Raw genomic sequence first — 19172 nt, forward strand, 5'->3', positions numbered from 1 at the left:
GGATAATTAGTTATTGTTTCGATAAAACCATTCGTTTGGTTTAGATATCAATTTTAATTATCAATGCACAAAAAAGAAGGTAAGCTTTAATAATATGGATTAGTACAGCCCGCGACAAAACTATAGCACACTTTGTATTTTTTTACGAAAATTACAAAATTGACCAATTTTTGTAAATTTCAATATTAATATATTTTTCATAAAACTATTGTTACACAATATACTATTACTTTAATAAGTGTTTAAAGTCATAAAATAAATGTACAAACACAGTATCTAATAGAGTTTTATTTTAATTAACAGAAAATTACGTTTGTAGGGATCGATGGAGATTTCGAAAAATTATACAGGGGTCGATGATCAAAAAAGTTTGGCAACCCCTGCTCTAGATTAAAAAAGGGTTTTCTGTTGACAGTTTTCAAAAAAAAAAATTTTTTTTTTAAATATATACAAAATTGACTAGTGTATTTTCTAAGGTTTTCTAAATTTAGTGGCAGATAGTTCTTAATTTTGTGTAAAAAATGTCCTCTAATAACACTTTCTGTATAACAAACACTATGCCGAAATGTTTCTGTGTGAACACTGACTCAGAATAGTAAGGTCATGCAAATTGCAATGTTGGCAGGTATGAAATTCATCAATAAAAATATTAAATTCACAATAATTATCAATCAAATTCACAATTAATATATTTAATATTAAATACAGATATTAAATTAAGAGATTGAAAAAGTAAAAATTACTGTAACACCCTTGTTTATTTACAGTTGCAAATCCAATTTCGTACTGTGTAATTTAGCATACTTATGTCTTGACTAAAATAATCCAATATTTATTTAACGTCTCTTTATTGATTTTAAACAATGTAAATTGTTTTTAAACTTAAACATCGTTACTTTATATATTATGTAATGATAATAAACGTTATTAAAAGAAATAAAAATGTATTTTATTAAAAGTGTAACATTCAATTTAAATGCTTGTTTTATTCCCTCCAGGTGCGTGTGACTGCATATCAAGCTTTAGGTCCTTTTATATCTACATTTGCTGAACCAGATAAAACTGGGTTGTACTATAGTAAAGAGGGTGTTTTGACTGTCACAGATTGTGATACAGCAACATGTGAAAATTCTCATGATGAGTTGACTTGTGATGATGACGATTCAGACTTAATTAACGAATCGAATGGTAATTCAGATGTCGTTGCAGATCATTCTAGTTCTGACAGGACTGATTCTTCCAAATCCTGTGATAATGTTGTTCCTCTCAGCTGTGTGGCCTCAAGTCATTCTCCTTCTGATGTCCCAAGTATTTCTTGCCAAGTTGGCAACTACTGTACTGTGATAGAAGTTAGTTCTCCAGCTTCTGATGTAGACACAATGCAAGGAAGTGGAGAAATAGTAAATAATGCATTTACCTCCAATTCTACACAGAACTCAAACCAAAATACAAATCTAGTTAGCTCAGGTGATACTTGTGAAGTCGATAGTTGCAATAAGAAATCTTTGTGTGACACTGTGAGTATGAATGGTTTTGAAAGGGACAGACTAAACCAAAGTCATGATGATGAGTTTAATAAATTGTGGTATGAAGCAGCTTATGGGTGCGAAGATGGTGTCACTCAAGATTTATGTGGTAAAGTTTTGAATGGTGACATTGGTTCTGTAAATAAAAAGTTATTTGTAAATACTAAAAAATTGCAAAACATTAAATCATCTGAAGAAAAACATGCTTTTTGGAGCTCTATAACTGTAAATGGTGTAAGTCTCAACCGGTCAATTCCTTTAAATGGACCAATTTCTTTTGAAGTGATACCATCAATAAGTTGTACTAATTCCAATAGTAATGGTATAAATACCTCTAATCATAATTCATTAGCAGATAGTGGTAGTGAAACTTTGTTAATGGCCAATCCACATTCCAATGATGTAAGTGGTGATATTGTCCAATTTTCTAATTCATCTCCTAATGACTCCTCCGAAGCTTCTGATATTTCTTCTGTGAACGAAGTTGAAAATGAAGATGTGCTCAAGTGTAATGAAGAGAAGCCTTCTGTTAAAGAAAGTGCCTTTAATCATTTTCAGTATTGGCGTGATCCTATTCCACCTCTTGACATGGAGGAAGAAATAAATTATTACAAAAATCATTGTGTTGGTGCTATAAATGCATATGAAAATATCAGAATAGTTAAATCTGAAGTTACGTCTGAAGTAAAGTAAGTTTAAATTAAGTTTAATATTTTATATATTGTTTCTCCATCAGTTTTGCATGATTAACAATGACTTACAATTCGTACAATTTGCACAAGACAAATTACTGCTCACAAACAAGACAAAATACGTTCTGTTGGCAAAGTATTAAAACAGATTCTCCTAGTTTTAAGTGCTTATGCACTATCTTTATTTTTGCTGTTGGATAAATTTGCATTTTCCCATTCTTTAAATATATAATTATTTAGATTCAATATTTTTTAATTTCTCATTCTGAAAAAATTAAATTAATAGTCTCCACTCACTGTGACAATTTTTTTTTTTTTTTTTTTTTTNTTTTTTTTTTTTTTTTTTTTTTTTTTTTTTTTTTTTTTTTTTTTTTTTTTTTTAGAAAAGATGTAACATAAATACTGAGCTGAATGTCTTTTTTTCCCCCTATACTTTCTAAAAGAATTTGTCCGTTGTGCTAAATTTACTATTATAAATAAAATATTTTCTCTTCCAAATCTGAAAATATTGATAATCATTTAATACTCAAATATAAACAATGATTAATTTCAAATTTTTTTTTAATATGTATATCAATTTAATTGAACATTTACTATAATTATTGAATTTCAACCATTGAAATTTTTTGTTTAAAAATTACGGTTATTTGTTTGTTTCCTATCATCTCTTTTATGGATAATTTAGTTCCAGAAATAAATATTTCTATTATAGCTTTTTTTTCTTCTTTTACTTTATACCAATAAAGTTAAGGTTCAGATTATTTTTCTATAATGACTCAACTTATTTACAAATAAAATTAGAGAACAAACAAACAAAAAGAAATAAATTTTTTTATATACATATTTAAAGTTCCTATGTAATTTTATCTATATTATTATTCTGTAGACACAGTATCACCTTCCTCCCCCCACACAATAGACTTACTATGGAGGGTGTCATATAATTTTTGCTTCCTTGCTGCAATTTTTGGTTTATGTTTTGTGTTATAATGTGTGAACTGGATCTTAAAAGTAAGAAGAAAATTCTCAGTAGAATTTGTTAGTTCTTTTTTTCATGTATAACTAATAAATAATGACACATTTGAGTTGTGTGTCTTTTAAAGGAGATATATTTACATATTATATCAATAGATTTTGGCTGTGTCTACTGAATGGTTTACATTTAAATGAAATAGTAACTCACAAAAGTCCCTATAAGTTAAATTTTTGTTTATGAAAAATATTAGTTGTAATATCTATAATGCTACTAAAAAATTAACTACAACCATTATACCCTGTATGAATCAAATTTTTGAATTATGAATCCATGAATTTTTTCCTATTCAGAATTGTTATGCACATTTTACTTTTATTTATTGTAACTTTTCTAAGTCCCCCTCTTTCTTTAAATAACTTTAGAGTATAATTTTCTTTCCCATTTATGCTTGTTTTTTTTTCCTTAATGTTTATTTTATTTGTTTAGGTCTGATGTTGCAGACTGCTATATTACCTTTGAGGATATTTTTAGTAACTTAAAAGCTAGTGAAACACCAGGTTTGTTAATTTTATGCATTTCTTAATTATTAGAACATGAGCAATCTATTTCATGGCTTTATTGTTTTCAGGCATGTTCGATGTTTATTTAGTAAATGTTGTATATGAACAGTTAGATTTCGACATAAGTTTCTGAAGTCTTATCTTGAATTTGTGCTTGTTTCTTTTATCCAACATATAAATTTTTTTACTTAGCTTTCCCCCCCCCCATGTTAAATATGTTATGTTTGTTAGTATTTGAATTAATTTTGAAAGTTATCATATTTTTTAAAAAAATTTTATTCTATAGGTTATAGTTTTATTCTTAAGGATTTTTTTTTTGGAAGTAATGACTGTTACATCTTCATTTTTCTTTTATAAATAAAGTTTTTTTTTTTTAAAATGCATTAAAATTATCAGGCCTCGAAGGTTATGAAGAATAAGGAAAACCTGGAATTGTGACGGAATTTAATTTTAACAAGAAAAAAGAAGGGGGGGGNGGGGGGGGGGGGGAATCAGAATAGACAGGAAAAGTTACAATTTTTTACTATAACCTGGAAAATTCCTATGTTATACATGGAAAATAACCATTCACTGCCAGTAACAGTAATCAGTTATTGAGATTTGAAGTAAATAATTCTAATATCTAATTACAATTATTTGTTACAAAAATGTAACATTTTAGTCGCACTGACATGTTGCCATCCTCACTCATTTTTTTTCCTCACTAAATTTGGCACTTCAAGAAAAAAATGTGCATGGTATAAATAAAATATGGTCTGAATTTTCATTGAAATTTACCTGATATACCTTGAATCAGTGAGGAATTTTTTGTTTTTAAATACAGGGTTGCCACAGGCTACTAAAATGCAACTATTTTCGGCCTTAGGCGACTTTTTTTGCCTGAAAAGGCAACAAAAAAAAAAATAGAAAAGCAACTATTGTCAGGAATAGGCGACTATTAGGAGGCTTTTTTTAATATTGGCGAAGTTTTTTCGCAAAAATTAACGTTACTGTTCAGAACGTTAATAAAAGAAAGCAAACTTTAAAGGCAAAAAAAGCAACTATTTTCAGGAATAGGCGAGCGACTATTATGAGTTTTTTTTTTACTCTTTGCAAAGTTTTTTCTAAAAAATGAACGTTACTTTTCAGAACGTTAATGAAAGAAAGCAAACTTTTATACAATCATTTATGTCCAAAGAGCCAAAAATTTAAATTTCCATTGGATTTAATAGAGTACTTGTTATATGTTCTCTCTGAGACTCCCGACTTTTATATAGGTACTTATTTTCTAATATGCATACCTTTCATATTTGTACAAAACTTTTTTTTTTTATTGGGAGCATAAATAGTTTTTGACAATTAAGCTATAATTTTAGTTATTTGGCTATTGTTTTTGATAAATTTTTGTTCCTGTTCAGGCAGCTATTTTCATAGTTTTAGGCAACTATTTTCATGCTTGAGGCTACTAAAAGCAACTATTTTTGTTCTTTTTTTACTGTGGCAACCCTGTAAATAGAGTGAGAACCATGCTTATGAAATAGAAATAAAACTTAACTGTTAGAAAAAAATATATTTTATGTTAATATAGGTTATCATAGAGAGGATTATGATGTTTGTTTTATGAATTGTATAATTTTTAAAGTAATTTATTTCTTTTTTCAGAAAACAAAGGTGAACCTCCTCCTAATACAAACATCTTTACTGTTCATGAGCAGGTATTTTTTTTTATTCATTTTTAATTTTTATTAACTAAGCAATCTAAAAGTAGTGATGGCATTTATCTTTAAAAATTATTTCTGTTGAGAAAAATAAATACTAATTCACCTATTGTATTTATATAAATCGCCGTTTAAAATTAAGGCTAGATCATGTTAACTCTAGAACTAACATTTTTACTCTCTTATGAAGTTCTAGAAAATTTGTCTATTGATCACTCCCAAAAATTTTCGTGACCTTTACTCCAAATTTGTTTATTTTCAATGATTTTTTTACCCAACTAATTCTCTTGATAACGTGGGACCGCTGAAAAAGAATTTTGTTTGAGTTTTCTTCCAACAGTAGACAAATATAGACATTTAGGAGCTATTTTATTTCACAAACCATTCTAAATTATACTGATCAACACAAAATGTTAAAAAGAACTTATTTTTCATTTTTTTTTTAAAAGTAATTTTTAAACTATCTTCTTCAGCAATACGGCCCCTTACAGGCCTTGGCTGCCTCAACCACGTGTATCCTCCTACGCCTCCTATCCATGGTGACTTTTTTCCAGTTTTTAATATTTATTACTTTGAGATCTTAAGTAGTGTCATCCAGCCATCTAGTTGGAGGTCTTCCTCTTGCTGGGTCGAGATCCAGAAGGCGATTAAAGGTGGCGATTCGTACTGCATTGTTTTCTGGACCTCTCCAGATATGGCCAAGCCATCTTAATGCAAAATGTAATTGCAAATAAGAAATTATAAATTAGCCGAATTTATAAATATTGTTTTTAAAAATAATATGAATATTTTATACTTGTTTGTTATAGGATTAAATGAGTTTTTTATATTTTTTTCAACAGGATATTGTGCCTCCTGAGCTGCTCCTGCAATATTTAAATATGATAGATTCTGCCTGGGCTCAAACCATAGATGCAGAAATAGCTCGTCATTGTGCCTACAGTTTACCCGCAGTTGCTCTTACTTTAGGAAGGAAATATTGGCCTTGTTTACGAGACACATTTGATGCTCTTACTTCAGATTTACAAGTATGTTTTTTTTTTTTTTTTTTTTTTTTCAGTTACTGATATTTTTATAAATATCAGTTTTATAATTGTTTGTATAAATTTCCTTCTTCCCTAAATCTCTGTATAAAAAAAAGTAGTTGCAGCTGTTTAATCTAGTTAACTATTTGTCATGTTACAGCGTTTTATTAAACTTGGCTTAAATTAGAAGCCTTAGGATTTAGAGTTATTAGTGATACTCGTTTAACTTTATTTTTTATAAAAATCTTAATTTTTTAAATAGTGAGTAAATTCTAGCTAAGATTTTATGAAACCTGTCAAGTTCTAATATATATTATAATTGCAATAAAAATGGCAATATTTGGAGCATAACTTGCATTGGAATAGATATTTTGCAACTATGCTTTTTATTCACTTCTTGCGTTGTAATAGTGTGAATGGAAATTATCTGGATCTTTCTCTTCATAAGGGATTGTATTTTATAATCGAATAATTTGAAAGGTGCTTTCAAGAATTTATCATTTTGCTAACAGCCACAGCTTTATAGATATTAAAAACATAATATGTCATATTTATCAGCTTAAACCTTTTTTTCCATTTACACCAACAGTAAGTATTTTGAGTATATTTTAGTATTGAGACAGTATTTTGAGGTTCTCAGTGTGTGCAGATTTCATCCTAAATGGATGTTGTTTTTCTATTTATATTTAATCTTTTTTCTATGGATTTTCCATGTGTTTAACAATATTCTTAATATACATGAAGCATGCATTTCTAATTTAAGTAATCATTGACGTGCTTACTGCCAAATTCATTGTTTCAACATTTATTGTAAAATCTTTTCAGTTATTAACTTTATATTTTTCATCAAGCTATTATTATAACTCTTGTTTTGAATAGCACAGTTGATCGTTTTATGATTTGCATTTAGAATTTAGCATCATGCATTTGCGATTGGTATTTATAATCGGATGTTTTGATACAATATTATTTCAGCCTGCACAGATTATATATTATATTATATACATAGATATTATATTATGTTATGTTGATAAAAGTAGTGTATTGAACAATGACATTTATTTGTAAATGCTATAATTGTTGATAAACATTTCTAAATAGGCATGTGTCCCATCATTTATCAAACATCAAACTGTTTTGTATGTCGTCCTTTACTCAACAGTTGAGCACTCGTAGTAAAAAATTTATTTTACTCTTGCTTCCCTGATAGTTGTGAAACTGGAAGTTTATGTTTTATATGAAATGGCCGAAATAATTTGTCCATTTAATTATATTTTTCATCAGGTTATTACTACAATTCTTGAGTTTTGAATAGCACAGTTGATTTCTTTATGATGTGCATTTGAAATTTAGCATTGTACATTTGCGAATGGTATTTAAAATCTGATGTTTTAATCAGGGTTGGCAAGTTTTTGACACATGACGGTTTTTACCGGTTTATATTATGGTTTTTACCGTCGTGTCAAAAACCCATAGTTTTGGTAAAACTGTATTTTTACTTGAGTTTAACTGCTTATAATTTAAAATTAATTCATTTTTGGGCAATAAAATAGAAAAAAAGTTGTTGAAAGATACATAAGAACAGATTCTTGCATTTTCCTAACATGATTATATCAAAACATACTATTTGAAGTAAAATATTAGGATACTAAACAAAATTTTCAACATTTCCAAGCATCATTTTGTTTGGCATATTACATTATTGAAGAATGTCAAGTCATTCTTGACTTAGAGTTTGTTAGTAGTTACAAGTTTTGAAAGTTTTGTTTAGCTTATTTCTAATATTTAAGAAATGCCAAATTTTAAATTCTTCTCTTTAGTTCTTGAATTTATTAATATTTCCAAGCTTTTTTGTTTGTTTATTTCTAACAATTAAGAAGTGCAAAATTTTGAATCCTTTGCAAATCAAGCTATAATGATAAAAGTATCACTATTTGCAATAAGTATATAACAATATTTCTATATGAATATATATCCTTCTATAAGAATACATGTATATTGTTGCAAAATCAATAGCAATCATTTACAACATTCATTTATAAAGGCAATTATGTGAAAATAATATATTGTCCGCTATATGCCATAAATGAAAGAAAACGGTAGGTTTTAGACGGTTTTTACCACTGTCTTGTCAAAAACCAGTTTCGGCGGCAAAAACCCTACCCTGGTTTTAGTAAAGTATTATTTCAACACGCACAATTCGATAAGTTTAGAAATGTTTTTTTTTCTTTTTTCACATTCTTTACTAATGAATTCTTTTATTTTAAGTACTTAATTTTATGGAAATGTGTAGTTGATAAAATTAGTGTATTGAACAATGATTTTTATATGTAAATGCTCTATAATTGTCGATAAACATTTCTAAATAAGCATGTGGTCCTTTACTCATAACAGTTGAGCACTCATAGTAAAACTTTTATTTTACTGTTGCTTCCCTGATAGTTACAGAAATGGGAAATTTATGTTTTATATGAAATGGCCGAAAAAACTTGTCTATTTAATTATTACTTTATGGAATTGATTGATATGATTTAGTATGTTATGTTGCAATAGGGTTTCATCATGATGTGGAAAGTGCGAAGAACAGTTGCTTCTGCTCTGCACCAATTAGCTGTGATATTAGGTCCTGAAATAACATCCAAAGATCTTGTGCCAGTCTTTTCTCGTTTCATTGGAGATTTAGATGAAGTTCGTATTGGGATATTGCAACACTTATTCGAATTTCTGAGGGTGAGTCCTAATCTTAATTTAAAAATGTGCTTTTTAAGATCTAAATGCATTATTAAGAAATCGTGTTGCAGTATTTTATTAATTGTTTGTTTCAGTTATTTGTTAATTCATAATTTCATCATCATAATTTCTTTATTATAACTGTCTTCTATAAAGATAAGCTTTTGTTATTATAGCTTTTTATTATCTTTATCAATCTCAGTATTTTTTAGTAATTTTTAATTTCCCCATCATTTTGGTTTTTAACACGTGTTTTTTAAATGAATTAGAATGTATTCAACAAGGGTAATTCATTTGGTAACATTTTAAAATTTCTAGTCATTGTTACATTTTGATGAAAAATCAAGGTATCAATGAATATTAAAATTATAAAAAAAATATAGACTTAGCTCCTAACTCAGTAAACTTTTAAAATAATGGCATATATATTGTTTAACAGTACGTAATAGGAACTTACAATGTTTTTCATTTTTAGGTGTTAAAGCCTGAAGAACGAGTACAATTTCTTCCTAACTTATCTGACTTTCTAGTTTCAAATAGTGACTCAGACATGAATGAGAAGAATTGGAGACTGAGACTTGCTTTAGCAGAGTATGTAATCAAAATAAATAATAATATAAATTTTTTGTTGGAATTTTTCTAGTGTCATGATAGCCTAAGTGATATAACTAGCAATTGAAAAGAAGCTCTCATTATGTTTCTAAATCTGGCTTTAACAAACCACTGACGTCACTTTGTAATGAACCTACAAGGCTCATATTAATAGGCCTAAAAAACTATATTACTAGTTTGCTAAAAGTTGTTTTTCCCAGTTATTCTAAGACATATTGTAAAATAAAGCAACTTGGTTGCCCTATGTGGAAAGAAAGAATTTCACAGACCTAATGTAGCTCTTTATTTTTTTTTTCCTTTCAAACCAATCATTTTAAAGTAAATTTAAAAGAAATGTATTTATGTGGGGGAAAAATTTATAACGATAATTTTCTTCAATATTTAATTGATATTCTTATGTATAACCCTATCAGTATTGGCACAAATATTAAGTTATCAATGCAATATACACCAATTAGAATAATTGAAAGTAAGAGCGATCAGGAAATAACTACGACTAGTGTAGACAACACCATCCATAAAAGTGTTGTGTGCACACTTATATAAAAAAGTACATTTAAATAATATTTGCTATATCAGGGTTTGTTGATATAAATCAAATGATTAAAAAACAGTGTTATAAATTATTGATACTTTTATTTCTTAGTTTCAAAATTTATTTTAAGTAAATTAATTGATGCATTTATTAATTTTAGCTAACGAAATTACTTTCTTTCTTGGTATGTGTTAGATTCCAACACATTTGAAATTACATTTTTAAAAATCTTATCTCTTTTGAATTAAAAAGGAATATTTTAATATAAAAATATATAGATTATTATTATTATTATTTTTTTTTTTTTGTTGAATGACTACATTTCTAAACACAATCTGTTACATTTATTTTGCCATTTTAAAAACCAAGGGGGGAGGGATCACAGTTTTAAATTTTTGGTAATTGAAACTTTGTTTTAATAGTTAAAGTATTCTTTAAATTCCCTATTTCATCTAGTCTTTAAATTTCAGTCATGCATTTGTTTCAAAATGGTTGCTATGCATTCAAAGCTACATATTTTAATGAATAATTATTTTAGGTAGTTAGAGCTTCTAAAACATTCATATAATATAGTTTTAATATTAATTTAATTTTGATTAAGCATTTATAAAGGTTTTTTAGTCATAAATCAAAGTTCTTACAGTGTATTTGAAAAAAAAAATCCGATTTTTTGTTTATTTAAAGGAAAAAAAATCAATATCAGTAGACAAAAAGGTATGTTATGTAGAGATATTTTACTGTTTCCTCATAGTTTCAAAACCTCCAAAAATTAGTAAAATATTTACTGCTTTGTTAATTTTTAAAATTTTTAATTTGCTAAATTTAACATACTGGTTTAATTTTAAAGTTACAATTGAATTTGCAAGAAGTAGAACTGTAAAATTTTTAATTAATTCCAGGATGCTTTATTATAAACAAATTAAAATTTTGAGATCTTTTATTTTTTCTATTTTGATTCTCTATTCTTTTTAGGCAACTTGTATGTATAGCTGAATTGTATGAACCCCAATGTGTTCGAGATCACATGGTGCCTCTCGCCTTAAAATTAATCAAAGATAAAGTTTGTGAGGTTCGTTTGGCTGCAGTACGTGTGGTAAGTACTTTTTTTGGGACAATGAAATCTTATCTAATTTGATTGTGTTCGGCAAAAACATCTCACTTGTTAAACTACTTCTATTTATTTTAAATGTCAATTCATTTAATAAACTATTTGGTAAATTATTTGCTGAAATTTTAAAAAAAATTGCATAATGAAACAAAATCAATTAAGAGAGCGTATAAAATTTTGAATTTCTTGAAAAGCTCTGCTAACTTAAATTGAACTTGTGTTATTCTGCTTCATATAAGCACTTTCAGCTTTAATTTTCAATTCAATTTTATGCGAATTGTACAAATGTTAAAGCATTGGGTAAATACAACCGAACATTTCATTAATAATACTGACATTTTATTACAGATGGCTGCTGTAATGAAACGATTAAGACAACACCCAACTCAAACTCTAAGCAAAGCAGTTTTGACTGAACTGACTGACAAATTCGTCCATTCTCCTAAATGGCTGCACCGGCAACTGTGAGTATCTATTTGCTATTAGTTATGTGAATGTTTTGGAATTTCATGTGTGAAAAAATATGCTTGGAGTATAAGAAAATTATGATTAATTAGTTAGTCATTATACAAAAAATAAATCCAATGTTTAGTCATTGATTTTCAAACATTAACAATTTAAGTTCCTTTGGGAGGTGCTTTGAAATAAGGCAAATAATATCATTTCAATATAGTTAAGGTTGATAAATGTGTAATTTGAAATAAAGACATGGTGTTAGAAATTTTGCTAAGCATGGATTGACAAAAATGCTTCGTTAATAAAAAATGGTTTGCTCTTGGTCTTTCAGCTATATGCAAATCTTGGCTTTGTCTGGAGGAATTATCGTGATATCAGGGCAATAGTAAGATCAGTATTAATTATTTTGATTACTACAAAAAATATCTCTTTTATGATGTAAAAATTATGGGTATTGGCACAGTATGGCAGAAAAATAAGTGATTTTTTTTCCTGACTTTGATTTAAAAATTATGGGCATTTGTATAGTATGGCAGAAAAAGTAGTGAAACTTTTTTTTTTCATTGAAAATAATTTCCACCCCCTAAAAATTATTAATAATACTCTTTTTGAGATTCTTAAAAATGTTGGGAATTACTATAACTCAAGAGTTTTATAGGTGCATTCATGTGTGGGTATATCATAATGCTGTATCAGACTGTATGCTGACATTAAAGCTTAGGACTTGCACTTGATTTTTTAAAAAAAATAATCAACAATTCAAAACAGCTATTGCATTAAACCCATTTGTGTGAAATAGCAATGGGAATGAGAACCCTCTCAAAGACATGATACTAAGACATAACAAAATGAAAGTTCAAATTTAATTTTAAAAATTCTATTTTACTTTTTTGAATAGCAACTGATAAGTGATAGAAATCCTAGACACTTAGCAGCACATTTTATAAACCCCTGTTCTAGATAATTTTTCCAGAAATAAATTTAAGATTCTTGTTTTGTAATAAAACCTATAAATTTTTAGTGAGAATAAACTGGTTTTCTTTTCCTTTTTAGATATGTGTATGTATGTCAGGAATTCATTATAGAAAACTCTCTTTCTGCTGATCAGTTTGCAGAGGATGCTTTGCCACAGCTACTGTACCTATGTTGGGATCGAGTTCCTAATGTCAGATTAGCTATTGCTAGATGCATAGTAACAGTAATATGGCCTTTAGGTAATTCTTATTTTCTTTTTCTCTCTTTTAAATGTGATGTTTTTGTTTGAACTTTAATATATGTATATTTCATATAGTTATAGTGGAAGATTTGTTACTCAATATTTGAGAATTGTCTTTAAGCTCTCTTACACCCGTATTCTCCACACCGAGTTAAATTCAAGAGTAACTCGGGGATCGGAATATCCACGGTTCAGAGTTACTCTCGGATTAACCCTCGCTTTTTATTCTCCAACCGTTTTCAACAGAGGATTTCACAACTCGAGTTTAACACTTCCAGGAAATATAACGAGGCCTTTGATTGGGCAAGGTAAAACCATGTGACTTTGTATATAATATAAACACATGCATCGTGCATAAACAAATCAGCGTGAGTATCGCTAATTTAAGTGGAGAGGTTTTAAGAAACGATATCTTTCAAAAAAGTCTATTTCATCTAACTTTTCTAGGTCATTATTTCTGATAGTTGGGACATATCTTTCCCTTCTTTCAACAGTGTTTTGTTAATCGAATAAATACCAAATATTTGTATGTTGCATCTCTAATTTAGAAGCAGCAATTGCTGTTTATTTTTGAAAATTTGATTTTTTTTGTTATGATTTTACAGTGCCGGGTATAATCTTGTATCTATTTACAATTTAAAAACTCCTTGAAAAAGTGTTTTGCAATAACCAGACCCTATTTGCACAAATTCATAAAAGCGGACCCTGGTTGAAAGAATGTGAGTAATTTTTACACAATTTCACGAAAAACGGACCTTTCACAAAATGTCTGGACAGACCCCTGATATTATTTTAATACAAAATTTTTATTTTGCATATTTTTAAATAATAAATTTTTGCGCAGTCTTCACGTTTTCACATCTTTGGCTACCAAATTTCATCGTATATGATTTAATATTTTAAATTGTCCTGTGCATATTGTTTGTGTTTTTCTTATATGGTTATTTCTTTATTTCCCAATTTAGATACATTTTCCAATCCAGAAAGTCCTCATAGGGAATTACTACTGGAAACTATACATACCCTTCAAAGTGATACAGATGCAGATGTAAGATATTATGCCAACATGGTTTCAACTCACGAATGTTCTTGTCTACAGAATGGGCAGTTTAATAACGTAAGAGTTTTATCTCTTTAATTGTTAGGAAATTTGATTTTTATACTTATAAGTCAAGGAATATTGCATTTTTGAGAGAAAACCTGAAAAAGTCCTTCCAAGAATTAAAATTAATAGTCAGTAAGTTTCAACATTCCAAGAGCTATTAGAGTGATTTCTTTTGAAAATTCTCCTGGATAGATTTTCTTAGATTCATTAAAATTAGAATGTAAAATTTATTCAGAACATTTTCTATTTCCTGTTCTGAAAAAATTTCTGCCAAATTCACAGTTCAAAAATGTTTTTCAGTTGGCTAGCAATAAATTATTATAAAAATCAAATTTTCTGTATTAATTCTTATTTATGATGGTGGCTATTAGATATGTATAATATTTGGTGGCTATTAGAATTATGTTACTAATTAGTTTTTACATTATATTACTAATGAGTTTTTAGTTTTATGTGTAAAATATTGCTTATCAAAGCATCTATTAATTCTACAAAAATCTATTAATTTCAGTTTCATAATCTCAATGCAAGTGTTTACTAATGCCTAAATGTAATTTGTCTGGATTTTTTTTAAAAAAAAAAGAAAAAACCAAAATAGGTTAAACATGTTAAGTAAAAGCAGGGTCAACTTACATCTAGTAACTAACTAATAAGTATCTTGTAACTTTTATATGCATGCCATATTTCAAAATAGAGTCATGAGTTAGTTTGTCCACTTCAGCATGCAATATTCTTTTTATAGCATTACTTGCCATATAGGTTGCTAATTAGTTTTATATTACTGGTTATGGGAAAATCATAGTCTGATCAGTGTCAGATATCTGTAATTGGATCTTCATTTTCTGATTTACTCAATGGCTCCCTTATAGAAGCATATAAATTTAATCAGTTTTTCATGTTCTATTGAGTTGATTCTGAATAAGCTATAGTTCAAAGAACATTTGGAACTTTTCGTTTAAGAATTTTTTTTTTTACATTTGGTTTAAAAGGGGATGCCCTGAATCTTCTTTTAGAACATTTTATTAAATTAAATCTACTTGTATTAGTTGTTGCCATTACTTTTAATTGTCTGTAATGTTTGCCTGCATTAATGTGTTTAGAGAAGGGTGCTTTCAAAAATATTTCTCTTAATTTTTTTAGTCTATTTTGTATTGATGATATATACATTTTGAATGAATGTTGGGTATTTTCATCTCTCTCTGCACACCTTCGTATTGTTTCATGTTAAAAATTGTAGTATTGACAATCTCTTATTTTTTGCAGAGTAATCAAATGGTCTGATAAAGCTGTTAGCTCAAAAATCCTATCTAGTCGTATTTTGACTGGGAATGCCATCAACCATATTGAAGTAGATCATTTTTATTTAAAGTCGCCATGGAGCTTTATGGAGAAGTCAATTATGTGCTCAAAACTTATCTTTCCACATGAGTTCTCTTTGTACTAAAATTGTACAGATGCAATACGTATGTTTTTATACCTCTGTAACGGGTACAATCAAGAAGCGCTTATGTCTCAGATTATTTATTGATCTTATGAGTTTTTCATGCTAAGCAAAATTTACTTAGCTGTGATAATGACATTTCATATGTAATTAAATTCTGTATTTGTGATTTGAGATCAATTATTTATACTTACACTACTAAATGTCGCTTGGGTTTATTTACTTTTTTTTAAAAAAAAAATTTACTTGCATGTTTTTATGACACTTATGCAATAAATTTATGTGACTTTTTACGATTGGCTATGATGGTATTTGTATCAAAATGAATCTTTAAAAATCATCTTATCAGTTCCTTTCCATCGTTGTTTTTCTCAACAAGTTTTTAATATTTTTTCTTTTTCATTCTGTTTAGTAAATTTTCCATCATGTTTTATTTTAAACTGACTATAAGAGAGAAAAGATCTTTTTTAAAATACTAAGTTTATTTTCAATGAATTATTTAAATTTTACTCATTATAGGTGCTCAAGAAGTTATAAATAAATGAATGAATGATTTTGAAGCGCTTGTGTTATTTTTATTGGAAAACTTAAATTATTTCCTTTGTAATATATACATATCTGAAGATCTAAATGTGTTTTTATATGTAGCAGTTCCTTTTTCTATTAAATAAAAATAAATTTCAGTTGTCTTTCTATTGATCCGAGTTACTTTTGTTGTTAGTTCTTGCATTTTCCATTTAAACAACATAAACACTTGAAATACATTAATTTAAAAAAAAAAAAAAAAAGAAGTTAATTCCGTTATAGGAATCTCTACTTTTAAACAGCTATCAAATGTTTCTAAAGATCGAACAGCACTGATCCTTTTACATTTTATTATACTATACGACTCCCCCACCCTCTTAAAGGAAATATCGCATAATGGCAGAATTTATCTTGGTTAGTTGGATAATATGAACCCCTTACTAAGAAATAGGGAGATTGATTTCAACTAGTAAAATTGACCAGTTCAGTCGGTCTCTTAAAGACTCGGTTACATTAATCAATCAATAGCAATGCGCTAAATCAGTGTTTCCCAAACTTTTTGTGTACTCTTCGTAACATTGTGTACCACTAATAAAAAAATTTTCACCAAAGTTAAAAATCACAACAAGCTGCTGGCACCACTAATTATTAACTGTTAACTCAGCCAAAAATAGCCAATAGAAAAATACATAAATTTTCATGGCTAGCTTTGTTTTTAAATAAAATTTTCATTTGTTGTAAGATATTTCGCATAAAAACGCGCATCCCCTGGGGGTACGCATACCACACATTGGGGAAAATTTCTAGAATTTTTGTTGATCTTGTGGACCAACTAAACATTGCAAATTTTTTTTCCTAGTAGCAAAATAAAATTTTCACTTGCTAATTTCATCGCTGGTAAAGCGCCATCATCTTTGTACCTGGCAAGTCAATGACCTTGCGCTAAAAGTGTGAAGTGAGGCCCTTTTCACTATTTTAACATTTAGTAACTTTAGTTAAAAATTTTTGTTAATTCAGATTTGTCATTGCAAAAAACATAAGTTCATCTTGTAGTGATATGAAAACAAGTTAAATAAAATGTTCAATAATCTCAAGATTTGATAACCATTATAAATCTTGGAATGAATCATGATTTACTTTTTCATATGATGTGTTTAGCTTCAATGCTAAAATTATTGGCTTATTGTATTTACATTCCAAACCTATTAAAAAAATTAATCTTATTAAAGAAATACTGAACTAAGTTACATATTTTAATAGGGGTCATTCCTTAATTTACATTAGTAATATGAATTAAATTTTCTTAGTTTGCTTAATTCTTCATATATCCATAAATTCTGTATGATCAATAATATTAATCTTGTTGATTTTTGTTTAATATACTTATATAAATAACATTTATTAAAATTTTAAGAAATACACTTGACTCCTTTTTCTAACTTAAAAGTTTAACTAATAAAAATTATTCTTTTTTGCATAATCAAATAAAAAAATTATTAATTTAAAACGTAGAATGTGCCACTCACCAGTGAATATATTTAAAATTCTGCATAAATTGTTTTTATGGTGGCTATTATAATCAACAGTTCTTGATTATATTGATTTTTCCTGATCATGCAAAGATTTTGTTTATTGATATATATATATGAAGAACTTAGCAGTAGGAGGAATTTTTTTTTTGATTTTTGTGTATTTTATTTGTCATTAAGATTTTCTTTAAAAAAGTGCCTACAAATATTTTTTTTAGGGCGTTGAGCACAAATATTTTTGTGAGGTGCTTAATTTTTGTTGAAAAATTTGGCTACGCACTCTCTTTAGTAATTAGAAATTTACCTTAATCAACAACTAACCTCAAGTTTCCATTTTATTAATGAAATTACAAAAGATTCTAATAACAGACTATTAATATTAAAATAATTTTTTTTTCCTTTACTGGACTAAAATTATATATTTGAAAATAATAGAATTAAACCTCTTTTTAAAGTTATTTTTTTAAGAAATAATTTCATTGCCAATTTTTTACTTTTTGCAGCCAGCACCTTTCAGAGCCTAAGGTTAGAAACAAACATGATACTAGTTTCAAAAAATCATTACTGGTTTTAAAAAAAAGTCCAATTCACGCAACCCTAGGGTTCCGCAGAACACCATTTGGGAATCGCTGGTCTAAGGGTTCCTAAGAGCTGTTCAGCACTATTTCCAATTTTTCGCAATGACTGTTTCTTTTTAAATATCCAGGTCTAAGAATTGTTCTTTTTTATTTTTTAGTGCATTTTATAATAGCTGAGTAAAATATATATAAATATTGCACCTTTAAATTTGGATAATGATGTTGATTGAGAGGCATTTTTGGAGCTCTTTACTGCAAAGCGCTTATAGCCCACTTTTCTAATACATTAGAATGTTATGAGTGGATGGGTTTTGCAGTTGTACAGTATAATTTTAAGAAACAAAAATATTTTACTGAAAATTAATGCATTCAGGACTTTTAATAATTTTACACTGATGACAAAAAAAAATTATGGAAAGTAATGTGGGAAGACTGGTTCCTACCGTGTGATTTTTTTCTGGCCAATAAAAATGTACTGACAACAAAGAAATTGCGACACCGTCATCTAGATTCTTATATATAGTTAGAAATTTCATAAACAAATCGTGTAGAAAGAATCAGGTTGATATAATTAGTCAAATTGTCCTTTTGTTTTGGAGAAAAACAAGATTTCCACATTACAATAAAATATTTATATGGTTCAATTTAGCTGAAATTTTGGTAACTTAAAGTATCTATTGGAAACAATACCAAAAAAATTGGATTTAAAATATCCCTTTTGAAAGATATATCTTATACTTCTATCTTTTCATATTCAGATTATTTGGAACAACAAAATAATTCTGTGATTACTATTAGCTTAATTTGATCTTATTTATAAAATCGCCACAGGTACCCGCTGGGTAACTAGAGAGTACCAGT

At 27.8% G+C, this 19172-nt stretch overlaps 1 protein-coding gene across 1 annotated transcript in view; it reads left to right on the forward strand.

Moving 5' to 3' along the window:
- LOC107443261 (serine/threonine-protein phosphatase 4 regulatory subunit 1) overlaps nt 1-16368 on the forward strand; it is a gene marked incomplete at its 5' end in the record, with an annotated part of 107016 nt that extends 90648 nt beyond the window's left edge. Inside the window, 11 exon segments of the mRNA XM_016057068.4 lie at nt 999-2215; nt 3681-3751; nt 5396-5448; nt 6294-6479; nt 9030-9206; nt 9682-9797; nt 11326-11446; nt 11810-11925; nt 12971-13131; nt 14099-14250; nt 15502-16368. Coding sequence (XP_015912554.2) covers nt 999-2215; nt 3681-3751; nt 5396-5448; nt 6294-6479; nt 9030-9206; nt 9682-9797; nt 11326-11446; nt 11810-11925; nt 12971-13131; nt 14099-14250; nt 15502-15519 — 2388 coding nt within the window.
- Between the last annotated feature and the right edge of the window lie 2804 nt (nt 16369-19172).

The sequence above is a fragment of the Parasteatoda tepidariorum genome, chromosome 6, assembly GCF_043381705.1.
Source record: "Parasteatoda tepidariorum isolate YZ-2023 chromosome 6, CAS_Ptep_4.0, whole genome shotgun sequence".
In the NCBI taxonomy this organism is placed as follows: Eukaryota; Metazoa; Arthropoda; class Arachnida; order Araneae; family Theridiidae; genus Parasteatoda; species Parasteatoda tepidariorum.